General features: G+C 50.3%; 1 protein-coding gene across 2 annotated transcripts in view; it reads left to right on the top strand.

Moving 5' to 3' along the window:
- The first annotated feature begins 284 nt into the window (after positions 1-284).
- Positions 285-13,155, top strand: part of LOC119457870 (protein PALS1) — a 42,305-nt gene continuing 29,434 nt past the window's right edge. Inside the window, exons 1-2 of one of the 2 annotated variants that reach the window (XM_037719630.2) lie at positions 285-466; positions 1,183-1,344. In XM_037719630.2, coding sequence (XP_037575558.1) covers positions 400-466; positions 1,183-1,344 — 229 coding nt within the window. In that variant the 5' untranslated portion in view covers positions 285-399. The remainder of the gene's footprint in view (positions 467-1,182; positions 1,345-13,155) is intronic. The other variant, XM_037719627.2, reaches the window with a different exon arrangement.

Genomic DNA, 13,155 nt, shown 5'->3' with positions numbered 1-13,155 from the left:
GTCTACGACTTCTGTGAAAAATCACTTGTAACGTCACGGGGGAGCTACCGTCTCATTGCTCAATTTATCGCGCTTAACAAAGGAGACCACAGCTTGAGGCGCGCGCTTCGGATCGACCGAAGGACTCGGCCATACTACGCGCTCCAGCCGCTCTCTTGCGAATCCATTGACCGTCGACCCTGCGCATTGTTCGCACCTCCGACGCGAGAGGCCGCTAGCGGAACGGCGCGCACGCATGCGCAGTCGGCCGAGGGGGCGCGGCGGCGGCTTAGCGGTCGCCAAGGAGAGAAGAGAAGCCACCGCGCTAGGCCTAACACGCGGGCGATGCTGCTCGCCGCGGCGGCGTCGCCCCGTCCAGGCCCGCTCGCGTTGTTCTCCTAGCGGCGGCGCGCACCGACCATGGTGGACCTCGGCGGATACGTCATTGTGATCGTGGAGACCACCGACCGCCGCATACGGCTATACGGTACGTGACCAGGAGGCCGAAAGCCTTCCCCCCAATCGTCGGCACGACGCAGTCTTTCTTTTTTTTTTTTTTTTTTTTTGCGCGCACTATACACACACGACGACGACGTCAATACGAGGGTTTTCCCCGGGACTCGCGCGCGCGCGCGTTCGACCATGACTTTTAGGCGCAACAGCGTAAATTGCCAAGCCGCTAAATTTATTTCTTTTTGTGCGCGCTCTTCGCGAAGCTTCGGTTGGGGTGTACAAGCACTCCGAGAGCAGCGCACGGGTCTGTCTCCACGGTTCCGTCTTGCTTCTCCTGCGTGAACGCCGCGCTAAAAGAGCCTTCTTTCTCCCCCCCGTTCGGCTTCCCAACATCGCACGCACGCGCGACCGTGCTCTCCCGCGCGCGCGCTCGCTGAGCTCTTCAGAGGGAAGGGAGGGAAGGGGAGGTCACGTGGCGTCTCTTAGCGGCCGCCGCTCTAGTAGGGATCGATGGGATGGCGTTCAGGTTCCTCCAACACGTGCGTCGCGCTGTGCGAGTCCCGGGGAAGGAAAGGAAAGTCATTCCCGTCTCTCCTTTATATGCGTATATTGCTATTTTGGCAGCGTCGTAGCGAAGAAAGAATACACGCGGTTCGCATGCTTCCCTTGTTGCGTCGGCCGATGTGAGGTGGCCGGCCAACGCAGTACGTGTGTGTTTCCTGCCATGTCCCTCCCTCACCGTCATACCAGGATCGCCCGCGGACCGCGCAGACCTGGAAGTTGGGGACGAGATTCTCGAGGTGAACGGACGCTCCCTAGACAACTGCACCCACAACGAGGTGATTACGCACATCCACCAATGCATCCGCTCCCGGACGGTGTGCCTTCGGGTGCGGAGGCGGCCACGGCTAGGTGAGAAACTTTTCTCTTTTTCGAGCGCCCGCGGCTATAAAGCTCGCATGCATGCACGCATGGCGCGCGTATGGCGAGGTTGAAGTCGTTGACGAAGCCCCCTTCATCACGGGTGGCCACCGCTGCCACCAGAGCGCCACAATTCGCAGTGGGGCAGAGGGTTCATCGGGCTCTGGGGCGTGCAGAGGAACGCTTCGTGGAACGCCGGCTCGTTGGCTACGGCCGCGTTGATGACGCTCTTGGAAGTGCCACCCGGTGCCGCCATAGCGCTACACTGGTCCAGGGCCCAGTAGACGAAGAACAGCTGGACGCCGCTTAGTTCCGGTAGGCCGTCGAACGACAGCGCTCCGCCGCCGCGTTCCTTGAAGATGTGCAACGCCGGCCGCAGGCCGGCCCATGCGGGCAGGGTCTCCCGCACGTCGTCACTGCGTTTCTGCAGGTCTAGACAGGACCGGGCGCGTCGGACGTGGGCCGCCGCCATTGGTGGCAGCGGCGGCAGAGCTGTGGGTTCGAGCGCCAGCAGCGACTGGAGCAGACAGCTCGCGAGCCGGGCTCCCGCGCGCGAGAACTGCAGAGCCCCGACCACGCCTCCCGGGGTGGACTCGTTGAGCAGCAGGGGCGGCAGGGCCAGTCTTCCGGACGCTGCGTCCAGCACGCACGTGCGCTCCAGGGTCCAGCGCGCGGGCCAGGACTCGCGCGACACGCGAGAGTCGAGTTCGTACGCGGCGACCGCGGCCCAAGAGCGCAGCGCCGCCTGTCCGCCCTTGGGCCGCGGTATGGCGTCTTCGAAGAGCGTCACGGCCTTCGGGTTCTGCGACCACGGGGGGCCGAACAGCTGCAGCCTAGCCCTGCGCAGGACGTCCAGGTGCGCCGCGGCGTCGCCCAGGAGCGGCGTTTCGACCATGAGGTCTATCACTTGGTGGCGGACGGCGTTCACCAGTTCGGCCGCCTGCTCCGCGAGGAACGCGGCGCCGGTCACGGCTCGCGCCGCCTCGAGCACCAGCGTCGGCGCGAAGGACAGGGCGACGCCGAAGCACTGTCGCCACCGCTCGCGGCGCCCCGTGTGCTTCGCGTAGACGTCCAGGAGCGGTCCCGGCGGGGTCAGCGGCGCCGCCCGGTACAGCAGTCTCAGTGCCAGGTAGTTGAGCGCGGCGTCCGGCGGAGACCGATGAATGATGTCGCGCAATCGCCGCACGTAGCTCGGTGACAGCAGGGTCACCGACGCGCCGCTGGGTAGTCCTCGTCGCACCTGGCCCACGAAAGCCCACAGCTCGCCCAACTGCGACGCGACGACCTTGGCCGACGTGCCGCTGCCGGCGCCGTAGTACGCGGCGCGTTCCACGCGCAGCGCGAAGCGCACGGCTCCTTCGCCCTTGGCGCCGCTCAGACCTTTGACGGAAGTGGCGAGCGCGCGGTAGGCGCTCTCCACCGCGTTCATGTCGCCGTCGTCGCTTAGCGCGTCCGGCAGTCCCAGGGCCACCGACCCGTCAGACTTGACGTGCACGGACAGGAGCGCCGCGCAGCCGGAATACATCAGAACGCGCGCCGCCGCGCGCCAGATGGCGACGGACCCGGCGCGGGAACCGGAGAACGGGAAGTCGCCCAGCGTGGCGGTGGGCAGCAGGTAGTCGGCGAGCTGTCGGTCTCCGTCCTGCTTCTCTCTGACGCACTTGTCGAGAAGCGGTCCCAGCGGTTTGCGGCCGCGGAGCCAGAGGAACGCTTGCTGCTCGAGCTGCAGGACTTGGTCCTGGTCGGCCGATCGGGCGGCCGCGTTTCGGGCCCTCCAGCTGAGGCACGCGTATCGCTCGAAGTCCTTGCAGGGCGACGCCTCCTTGAGCGCCAGGTGGCGGCTCAGGTAGGCGCCGTCTCGACGGCACGGCGCCGAAGAGCAGCGAGTCCCCGCGATGGGACGTTGCTCGGAGAGCAGGCCTCCCTGCAGCAGGTGCGAGTGACGCCGCAACTGGTGGACGTCGTTGTCGCCGTCCCGACGCGCCGAGGAGATCCGAGGCGCGACGGCGAGGAGCGCCGCCAGTGTGCCTAGCGCCGCTGACACGACCACGGGGTAGCAGAGCAGCTGGCGTCGCGTGAGGAGCAGCGGTCCTCCGGACAGCGGTCCCCTTCGCTCCCTGGTTCTCCTGGGCCTGCGATGGTCGCGGGGCGAACGACCGCGTCTTCCTCCTTCTACGAGCGGTTGCTGCGGTCGTCTCGTCGAAGGCGCCACGGTGTACGTGTTGGTCGTCTCGGAGAGGTACATGTAGCTCGTGTCGGGCGTTCCCGAGAAAGGATCCTGGTTAGTGGTCGTCGCCGGCGCACCTGTCGTCATCGTCGTCGTCAGTGCCTTGTCTCCGAGCGTGTAGGTGGAGTCGCCGACCCCGGGTGTCAGGGTGTACGTCTTCTCGGCTAGCGAGTCCGTCTTGTCGGCGGCCATGCTGTAGGTCTTGCCCGTGTCGTGCTCGGCGATGCTGCGTGTCATGGCGACGGTGCGGCACCAGGTGGCCGAGTCGCCAGCCGTGTCCACGTCGCTGCACGACGTGTGTGCCGTGAGCTCGGGCGGCAAGCCCGCGAGGACGACCTCGGTCGCGGCGGCGCGGTCGCCCGCGATGCCCTCGCCGCCGACGACATCGGTGGTGCGTTCTGTGTGCGAGCGACGATGGCCGGCGACCGAAGCCCGACGACTCCCGCGGCGGCCTGGCCCAGAGGCCATGACCTTCTTCTTCTCTCTGTTACACACGTCAGATGATGATGATGATGATCACATGAAACTGTGGCGCGTGACCCCCTAAGAGGTTTGCCAAGAATGAGCTAAATGAGTTCTGAGGCTTATCATCGAAGTTGTGGATACTCGGTATACTGCAGCTTTCTCTCGCGTATACATGAAAGGCTGAAACGTAGCAAAATGAGTGTTGCGAAACGTACTAGGATTCATCTTCAGTGTAAAGCGCCAACAAACAAGGAACTTTAGGAAGAGATTTTGATGAGAAAGGAGGAGCGGTCGGCCTGGAGAGCGTGTCTGTAGCCTGCTACTTCTCACGGGGGTAAGGGGAAGTGGGAGATAAAAGGAACGTTAGAAGCGCAAAGACCGGCTCTGAAGATGAATGCCTAACACCGTGACGCCTATCGAGGAGAGGCACCTGACCGGTCGTCTACTCCTATTTGTCTCGTTTCGTGTCATTTCTACCAAGGTGAACCTGTACCAACTATATGCCAACAACAAGTCCTATACCTGATGCATGTGCCATTTAATTGACCGATTTTCGCTTCTATTGCTTTATTTTGACACCAAAGTTGGTCCCAAAGTGCCGGACCTGGCGTCATCGGCATTATCGTCACCTCATTACGTTCGAAGCTAAATTTCCTGTCGTGTAGCAGTAAGGCTAAGTTATGATGACGTATAGCCCGTAAAAAGTAAACAAGCGTGCTGTGCTCCTTCCTTCTGGCGCCGCTGGCATTGTGACAGCCGCGGCGATCACAGAAACTGACCGAGCCAGCCAGTGTATTATGACGTCATGAGCCCTGACGTCATGAGTCACTCTGACGTCAATATCATGCCGATATTACGCCTGCGCCTCCTGAATACCGAAACTAGTCTGTAGAAACCAATATTACAGCAAATTATTTAAGACACTCTGACGTTCCGTTTCTCTATAACGTTTAGAGGGCTTCAACCTTCGTACAACGCATCGGAAGAAAGGAAAAATACAAGTCGGAAATTGAGCATACATTTAAAGCTCAGTAATTGAAACGAAGAAGAGCAGAAGGTAATAACAAGTGGGTTTATCTGTTGTTGCCCCAGGATATGGCACAAAACCAAATGGCTCTTGAGGATAAGGTAAATGCAAATACTAGGGAAATGGTTTTCGGTGTAATGCTTTTAGTTCTTCAGGTTCCAGCCACCCGAAAACGGAATGTGTGAACGCGTATAGTAAGCTTTCCGTGAGCACGAAAAGGAAAAGATAAAAAACAAACAAGAAACGAATTCTGGAGAAATCAAAGTAGCACTAGGGGGCCTAACCCACGGCACAATAAATAGTGCACCTTACACCGTGACCTCACCTAACCTTTCATGGCTCGGCCTTCCTGCCTCTTAATTTGCTTAATCATTTTGCTATAAATAAAAAGGAGAGAAAGAGGGTTGGGAGGGGGGGGGGTGAATTGATCGTTTTCTTTCTTGCCGCCATTCCACTTTTCTGCCTCCAAGCTATGTCCTCGAAGTCCCTGTTCGTCATATTGCGTTTTAGACGATAGTTGCCAATTTTATAATGATTTGGCGCTGTTCAATTTGATTACGGCGTATATTTATAGCAGCGCTCCACATGTTCATCGAGGCACATACTACAATAGGCTGCGTTCCTATAGGGCACCGTCACTGCTTCATGTTTCTTGTCGACGGTGACCAAGCCATTTTAAAAATTATTTATGTTCTTGTGATTTGTGTGACAGAGAATACTGTATCATATATCCGAAGGTATCACGAAGCTACCAAGAAAACTTATGCTGGGTTTCTAGAAAATAAACTTTTAAATCGCAGATGAAAAATTCGTCTTGGTCCGGGAATCGAACCCGGGACGAACGCCTTCCCGGTTCAGATTTTTCGGCTCGGTTTCAACGAGGCGGACATTACTTGGACGAGAAACCGAAGTACATAATCGACTAAGTAACAAAACAATCACTAATTGACGTTGTAATTCATTACTTTACGGCTCGTCTGCTATATATATATATATATATATATATATATATATATATATATATACTAGCTAAAAAAGTATTTTCAGTCGAAGTTCGTCCCTGGGGACTATTTAAAAATTTTTGTCGGCCCTTCCACTCCGTGAAGACGGTTATAACCAGCGAAGCTGATACGTATGTGCGGCCCCGGTGTTTATCACTGGGTTAATCCCGAGGCTTCATTAAAGTATTTCTCAATTATGAGGTTACACCACTGATCTCTACATCATAGTACAGGTCAGTGGGTTACACACACGTTCGACTGCGGCTGAGAGAACGACGTCACTGATGGTATGCCCGCAGTCCGCCGTTGTCGCTTGCGTTCGATGTCTCGAGTTTGCTCGGCGGCGTGGTTAGTCTACCATTCGTCCGCCCCCCATTGCCGCTTGCGATTCTTCGAAATTAAATTGCTGCAGAATTAAATCTGTCCGTTACGTACGACAGTGAATGGGTCATACCTCCTTCGGCAACGGCTCATACCCCCGTAAACGTGGCCTCCCCATTACGACGACAGAAGAGAAGGGAAATTCTGCGCTGGAATGATAAGCGGCAACGCAGCCAGCTGTGGAAGACGACGACGAATGTGGGAGCAGTGGGAGCGCAACACGAGGGGCGGCAACGCAGCCAGCTGTGGAAGACGACGAGGACGCTCGAGCCAATGCTGATGATGATAGTTGTGTGTACACGGGCAATTTCACCTAGCCATATAGGATTTAGCCTATACATATAAAGCTTCGCTTTAAAAATATATATTTATTTTAAGCCCAAATTGGCCTTCACGGCACATCCCGGGTGTGGTCTATAGTCCTGAAAGAACGGTACACCGAAATCTTCCTTTTTTTTTTTTGTAATTGCACTCAATGCACAATTTCAAGTGCACTCAATGCGCGGTACATGGGCGATATCGCATTTCGCCCCCCATCGAAATGCGGGATTTGATCGCGTGATTTCATACCGCGACCTGGTGCTTATTTGCAGCGCGATGCAATAGCTACTGTAAAGCCACTACGGAGGGTCGGTGCATACCATTATAAAGTGCTTAGCCCATTAATTAAGTTTCTGGACCGTTCCCTACACCGAAACAATCCAGAATACGAGCAATATATTTCCGAATCCTTGTCACATTGACGTACCAGGGGCGAGGTTTGCGCGCGAACTTGAATGAAGGGAGGCCTAGGCCCTAATTTTCTCAATATTTTTTTCCCCGTCAGCAGAATGTAAATATAGTTTCGAAATATTATTTTACCGGTCTAAACTGACCTAGCGTTCAGCTCAACATTTCAGCCGAACGTAAAAGTGCTATACGAGACGAAATGCTCAGCGTAAAAGCTATGTAGCTACGTATAACCACCTAACTAAGTATTCATATAGCGACACGTCATGTTCGATCTCGAATGCCACGAGCAATCGTTGCTTGAAAACAAATTATGTATTCCCTTTTAGAGGTCGCTTTCGTATGTAGCGCTTCCACGTGTCGAGGAGGTGGTTTTTCACCAGCACGCGCGGACAAATTGGGAAAGCCCGCTTCCAGGATGCTCTGAAGAGGGTTGTGCGCAGAAGCGCTCGGTGTTTATTTATTTTGTGATTGATTGATTTCAGTGCGCTATCTTAATCGAAGAAGGCAAGACGAAGCTTTACCTCGGTTTTAGCCACAGGAGCGCTTGTGATGCCGTCTGCAATTTTCTGAGCGAGACAAAAAGAATTGCACGCTATAACTTTCCCTTTCTCACCGTCCCCCCTATTTTTATTCACATATTCATTTACTCTAATATTTAGTTACTAAAAACTTCATATCTACATCAGTTAGGTATTAATGTCACAATTTCTAGTTACTGAATTTGTTTCAATTTATTTTCTTCCAATATATTATTATTATTATTATTATTATTATTATTATTATTATTATTATTATTATTATTATTATTATTATTATTATTATTATTATTATTTATTATTATTATTATTATTAGTAGTAGTAGTAGTAGTAGTAGTAGTAGTAGTAGGCGATAAAATCGTCGCCGCGCGCCGTATATGCTCTGTGTGCGCGTGAAAGCGTGCGAGGGTGAGCCGGCCGATCGCGGCTCAGTCTCCCGCACGCAAGCGAACGAAACGGGAAGGAAGCGCCGTCTTCCAGTCGCGTGCAACGCTCCCGAAGGAGGGGGACGAAGGAGCGCCGGGACGAAGGTCAATTCGGTCGCTGCTGGTGCCGCGCTTACTCGGTGCTGTATACGGCGTTTTGACAGCGTGTTTCCGCTATCATCGAGTGAGATGCGTTCATGTTTGCTTGTGCGCGCTGTTGCGCCACACCGCCCCGCCTGGTCCCTACCGACGAGGAGTCGCCAGAAGGATTTAAGCGAGAACTGGCCCATTGTTAGGGAGAGAGTCGCCTTCAGCAGCCCCGTCTGTCCGGTGCGCTCTTACTGCTACTTGTATGCTATTACCCGCTGTATCTGTACATATTGTATAAAGCTTTTCGTCTCCTCTTCGTCTGCTCCAAGAGTCCGTCTCTCGTCGTGGACCGCGAGCCGCAATGCTTGTTAATTTAGTATGTTTACAAGTTTATACGGCCGATAAAACTACTATCCTTACTTCGTATAACTGCCCACTAGTTTGCTATCGCAATCGATGCTTCGCCTTTCGGGCAGAACTGCGACTTTTTTTGGAGAGGCCATAGACGATTATTGTCAATGTAAGCGAATAGAACGAACGAACGAACGAACGAACGAACGAACGAACGAACGACGAACGAACGAACGAAAGGTTTTCCTTGCCGAGTCTGCTCATCGACCATCGATGAGCGACCGCGGACCAACCACGAAAACGGGTGAAAGAGACAAATAAATTTATTTCGCTTTAAGAACCACTCGTACTGCTAGAATAATTTTGGTAAGCAGCAAAAGGAAGCAAATACGAAAGACGGCGTGGCGGCGAAGTGGCCTTGAAGTTCCCGCACCAGTTCCCCGTGACGTCATGGATATTGATGGCCGCTGCTCGAGTTAACTGTTTATCGGTAAAGTTGGACGGCAATGTATTCTAAAGGAGCCAGAGATTGAACTTAGCGAGTTTCAAGAACTTTTATACAGCCACATGGCCCAAATATGAAACAAAAGTGTTTTGGAATCCGTGACGTCACACTGACCTACCGTTGCTCAGGTTTGGCGCGAAAAAAACAACAAAAACAAAGCTTTGACCTTGATTGTCTCGTCTCCCTTGATTGTCTCGTCTATTACTGTGAAATTTAAAAAAATGTAAATTACCTTCGCTATCTAACCTGATTTAGTGTTGCTCTTTCGTGTCCCTTTAATTTGGTGCTGAAGTTGGCCATGAAACCCTGGCGACATACTATCATGACGTCATTACAACGAGAAAAATTTTGCTGACGCGGTGCAGCAGTAAGGTTAGGTATAAGGACGTTAATTATAAATAATTAAATAAATAAATAAATAAATAAATAAATAAGACTGCTGCGTGCGTTTTTTTTTTTTTTTTCCTTTGTGTACTTCTGAGCCAACTATTGGGAAAAACCGCCTCACACAACTCACACAAAAAGCATGTTGTACCTACTCGTATATGCTCGATCTCCACGTTGTTCCACCAGCGACAGCGACAAGCGACAGTCCTCCATCATTGCTATAATTTATATATAACGGGTGTTTCAGAAAGTACGTTCGAAATTCCTTCAAAATAAGTAAGATGCGATAATTAAGGGCGATTTCCTCGGCGTAGCTTTCACCACGGAGACATAAACATTTTGAAATGACTGGAGGCAGTAATTGGACAAGTAATTAAGAAAATTCGATCAAATAACTAACTTTCTAACCGGAAGAGTCAGGCGATTGATCCTGATGGAAGCCCGGCCGTAATAGGAGGAGTTCATAACCGGTTCCAGACATGCAAAAATCTGATGCACTAATTTCTGCAGCGTAACGAATGCCCACCATTTTCACCCGCAACATCGAAAGGTAGCTGCGCAATTGTCACGACCTTTTTTGGTTAAAAAGTTTGTCTAATTTTTATAATTACTTGTCTAATTACTATCTGGAGCCACTTAAAAATGCACGTCTCTGTGGTAAAATCAATCGCAAGGGAATTATCGCATTTTCCCTATTTTAAGTGAATTCCGTTTTTTCATTCGTCTTTTTTTTTTTTTTTTTTTTTGAGACTGTATTTTCTACTTTTCAGGTGAAAATATATAGGCGTCCTGAGAAGTCTGAAATGCAACGTGGGCGCAGCTCGCCTCCAATTTGTCAATCGCGACGCGGTTTAGCCGGCGACTGTCTTCATCAGCGTTTGTGATTTTACAGCAAGCACCCAAAGTCCCAGTGAACCACAAATATCCATTGGATGTACCACAAAAGACCAAATATCCAAGACATTTAACGACGTCCAGTTTACATCTATCGTACGTTCGACTGGTACGTGGCAGTCAAAGGTCATCCAGAGGACGTCGAATGTCCTTATGATTTGGACATCTCTTGCACATTCAAAGCTCTCGTGCATTGATCGTACATAGTGCGTTATGAGTAGATGCACGCACTATGCCGCAGAAATACAAGCAAATTGTCTCTAATGCATAACAATGGGAAGCTAGGAGAGCAAAAGCATTTAATTAATTATTTCGAAATTTAGCACATTTGCTCGCACTGTTGGAGGTCTAGTAACGTTGCTGCCGGACACCGCGCGCAAAAGCCAAAACTTTCGCCATTTTTTCGCTATGCTTTCGGTCTCGGTTACGTCATTTTCTTTCTCATACAAAGATGCTTTATTTTTCAGTTATATCTATTAGTACACTGTTGAAAATACGTAACCTTTAACTTGCTGATGAAATACGACAATTTATAAAGAAAAAAAGAAGCTTGAACCAGCTTGAACTCGCAATAGCTCTTACTTCGCATCGCCACTGATATCAATTCAGCAACACGCGCCTCGATGCAAGTGCGCAGCAATGTTCCGGGCGTGAGCAGCGTGTGCTTTATTTGTGTCTTTTCGATTTTTGTGCGGTTGACCATGGCCCAAGTACGTGTATACTAGGCAGAACTGTACAGTTTCGTGCTGAAATTTCGAGCTGTGCTTCTGACTGCTATTTGTGGTACGTTTGTTCGCCTTGCGGAGCGCTTACGGGAATACTCGGGAGGCAATGTTTTGATGGTTAATTTTCGCACATGTTTGTATCGCTTGGTTTCCTGCGTTCCTCTTCAAGTGTCAGGGATATTTCTCATTTGCAATGCCTATCTCTAAGTCTCTGGCAGCATTATGTTATTGGCACTTTTGTGATCTGAGAAGCTGCCTGACCAAGTTGCCTATCAAGATGAACATTCCATCTCTGGATTCTGCTTGCGTGGAATTTATTTCACCATATATTTTTCAATGCAGCTAGAAAGTACTGGCTTTCTATCTTGAATCCGGTGGCCCCAGAAGCAAGTGCTGGCAAGCAGGCCATGCGCTTTTGGTCATTAATTAGTATGTTATACTACCTCTTACTAATCAGTTTTATTCTTTTTAATTATAATTGTGGCACTGTGCCTACTAGTCATTTTGTGCCTACTCGTTACTTGTGTTTTAATGAAGTTTAATTTTCAAGAATCTGTTTTTGATTACTTTTTTTTTTTTTTTTTTTTTAGATCTGCGTTTAACCTGTTTGTATACAAGAACATGTAATGAATAATTTCATACATGTGCGTGGCTGGGGGCCGATCATTTTTGTAATAAAGCTTTATCAGTTGTATAAATAAAAAAGTAACATTGGTATGACATTGTGAGTTTCACTGGTGTTCAGTAAGCAGTGAGTTCAGTAAGCACTAGGTAAACCTAGTGCTTACTGAACTCACTATTTTTCATTTATCCATTGCAGGATTTGTAATGATGCATAATGATCAAAATGCGGATTTACGGTTTTGTTAGCACAGTTTTCGCATTTTGATGAGCGCTAGAACTATATATATAAAAGTTGACAGTCACTTTAGCGAACACTGAAGAGGACGAAGGCAGAAAGAAGCCTGCGCACTCACGAAGCATTAATTAAATTATTTGTCATTCTCATTCGCATGCGTTACTTCTATTGTTTTCTCCTACCAAAGTTGTGGGCTCGAGTGCCTTAATTAACTTCGTCATAATTAACACCAATGGTTGCGGGCTCTACTCCCACCAAAGGTCGAGGGTTTGAGTGCCTTAATTGTATTTTAATTAACTTTGCCTTAATTAACACCAAAAGTCGTGGGTTTGACTTCCACCAAAGGTCGAGTGTTCGAGTGCCTTAATTAACTCTACCCTAATTAACTTGCCTTAAGTAACTTCGCTCTAATGAACACCCAAAGTAGTGGGTTCGACTCTACCTTCACCATGTCAATTGGAATCCAACTTGGAGATAATTTGGAGATGTGGCCGATTCGCCCATCTCTCCAAGTGGTTTTGACTCCCAACAAAGGCCGTGGGTTAGAGTGCCTCAATTAACTCTATCTTAATGAACTATGCCTTAATTTGCTTTGACCTAATTAACACCAAAGGTCGAAGGTTCAATCCCCAATTTTGGTGCCATTAAATTTTGGTGCTGCAACGCTGGACATCAGATTTTTCGACCATTGAGCCATCTAAGGATTTCACCTTAATAAGTGTTGCAATTTATATTTTCACGTTTACACGTTAACAAAACATTTCAAGCAAAGTCACCAGCTACATGCCGACAATGGGGGTAACTGTGCCATTAGTGTGCCTCAGCAGATGCACCATCGAGGACAAATTAAATGCGAACAGCGGAGTGTGTGGCCGAAGCATAACTAAAGGTATACTGTGCATGTCGTCGGCCAGTTGTTGTGCACGTGCGTGGGGATGTAGTTCTCGAGGAAGAGTGCAGCGCTGCTCGCCCTATTGCGATAAACATCACCCGTATTTTGTCCGAAAGTTGTTTTCTCATCTCTCCTCGACAGTGCCATACCCACCTGGCAGTACAGTGTTATGGTGACTAGCACCATCGCTACATCTGTAGTGTGATATAGCTGGCATGCTACCCAGCTTGCTAACGTGCATTGCTTTGCTTTTGTTACCACCATCAAAGCTGACAGTGTCTAATCGTAATTTGAATAGCACGAA

This window comes from Dermacentor silvarum, chromosome 7 (genome assembly GCF_013339745.2).
Source record: "Dermacentor silvarum isolate Dsil-2018 chromosome 7, BIME_Dsil_1.4, whole genome shotgun sequence".
In the NCBI taxonomy this organism is placed as follows: domain Eukaryota; kingdom Metazoa; phylum Arthropoda; class Arachnida; order Ixodida; family Ixodidae; genus Dermacentor; species Dermacentor silvarum.
Note: the sequence above shows the minus strand (reverse complement) of the source record. Positions and strands in the feature narration are given on the sequence as shown.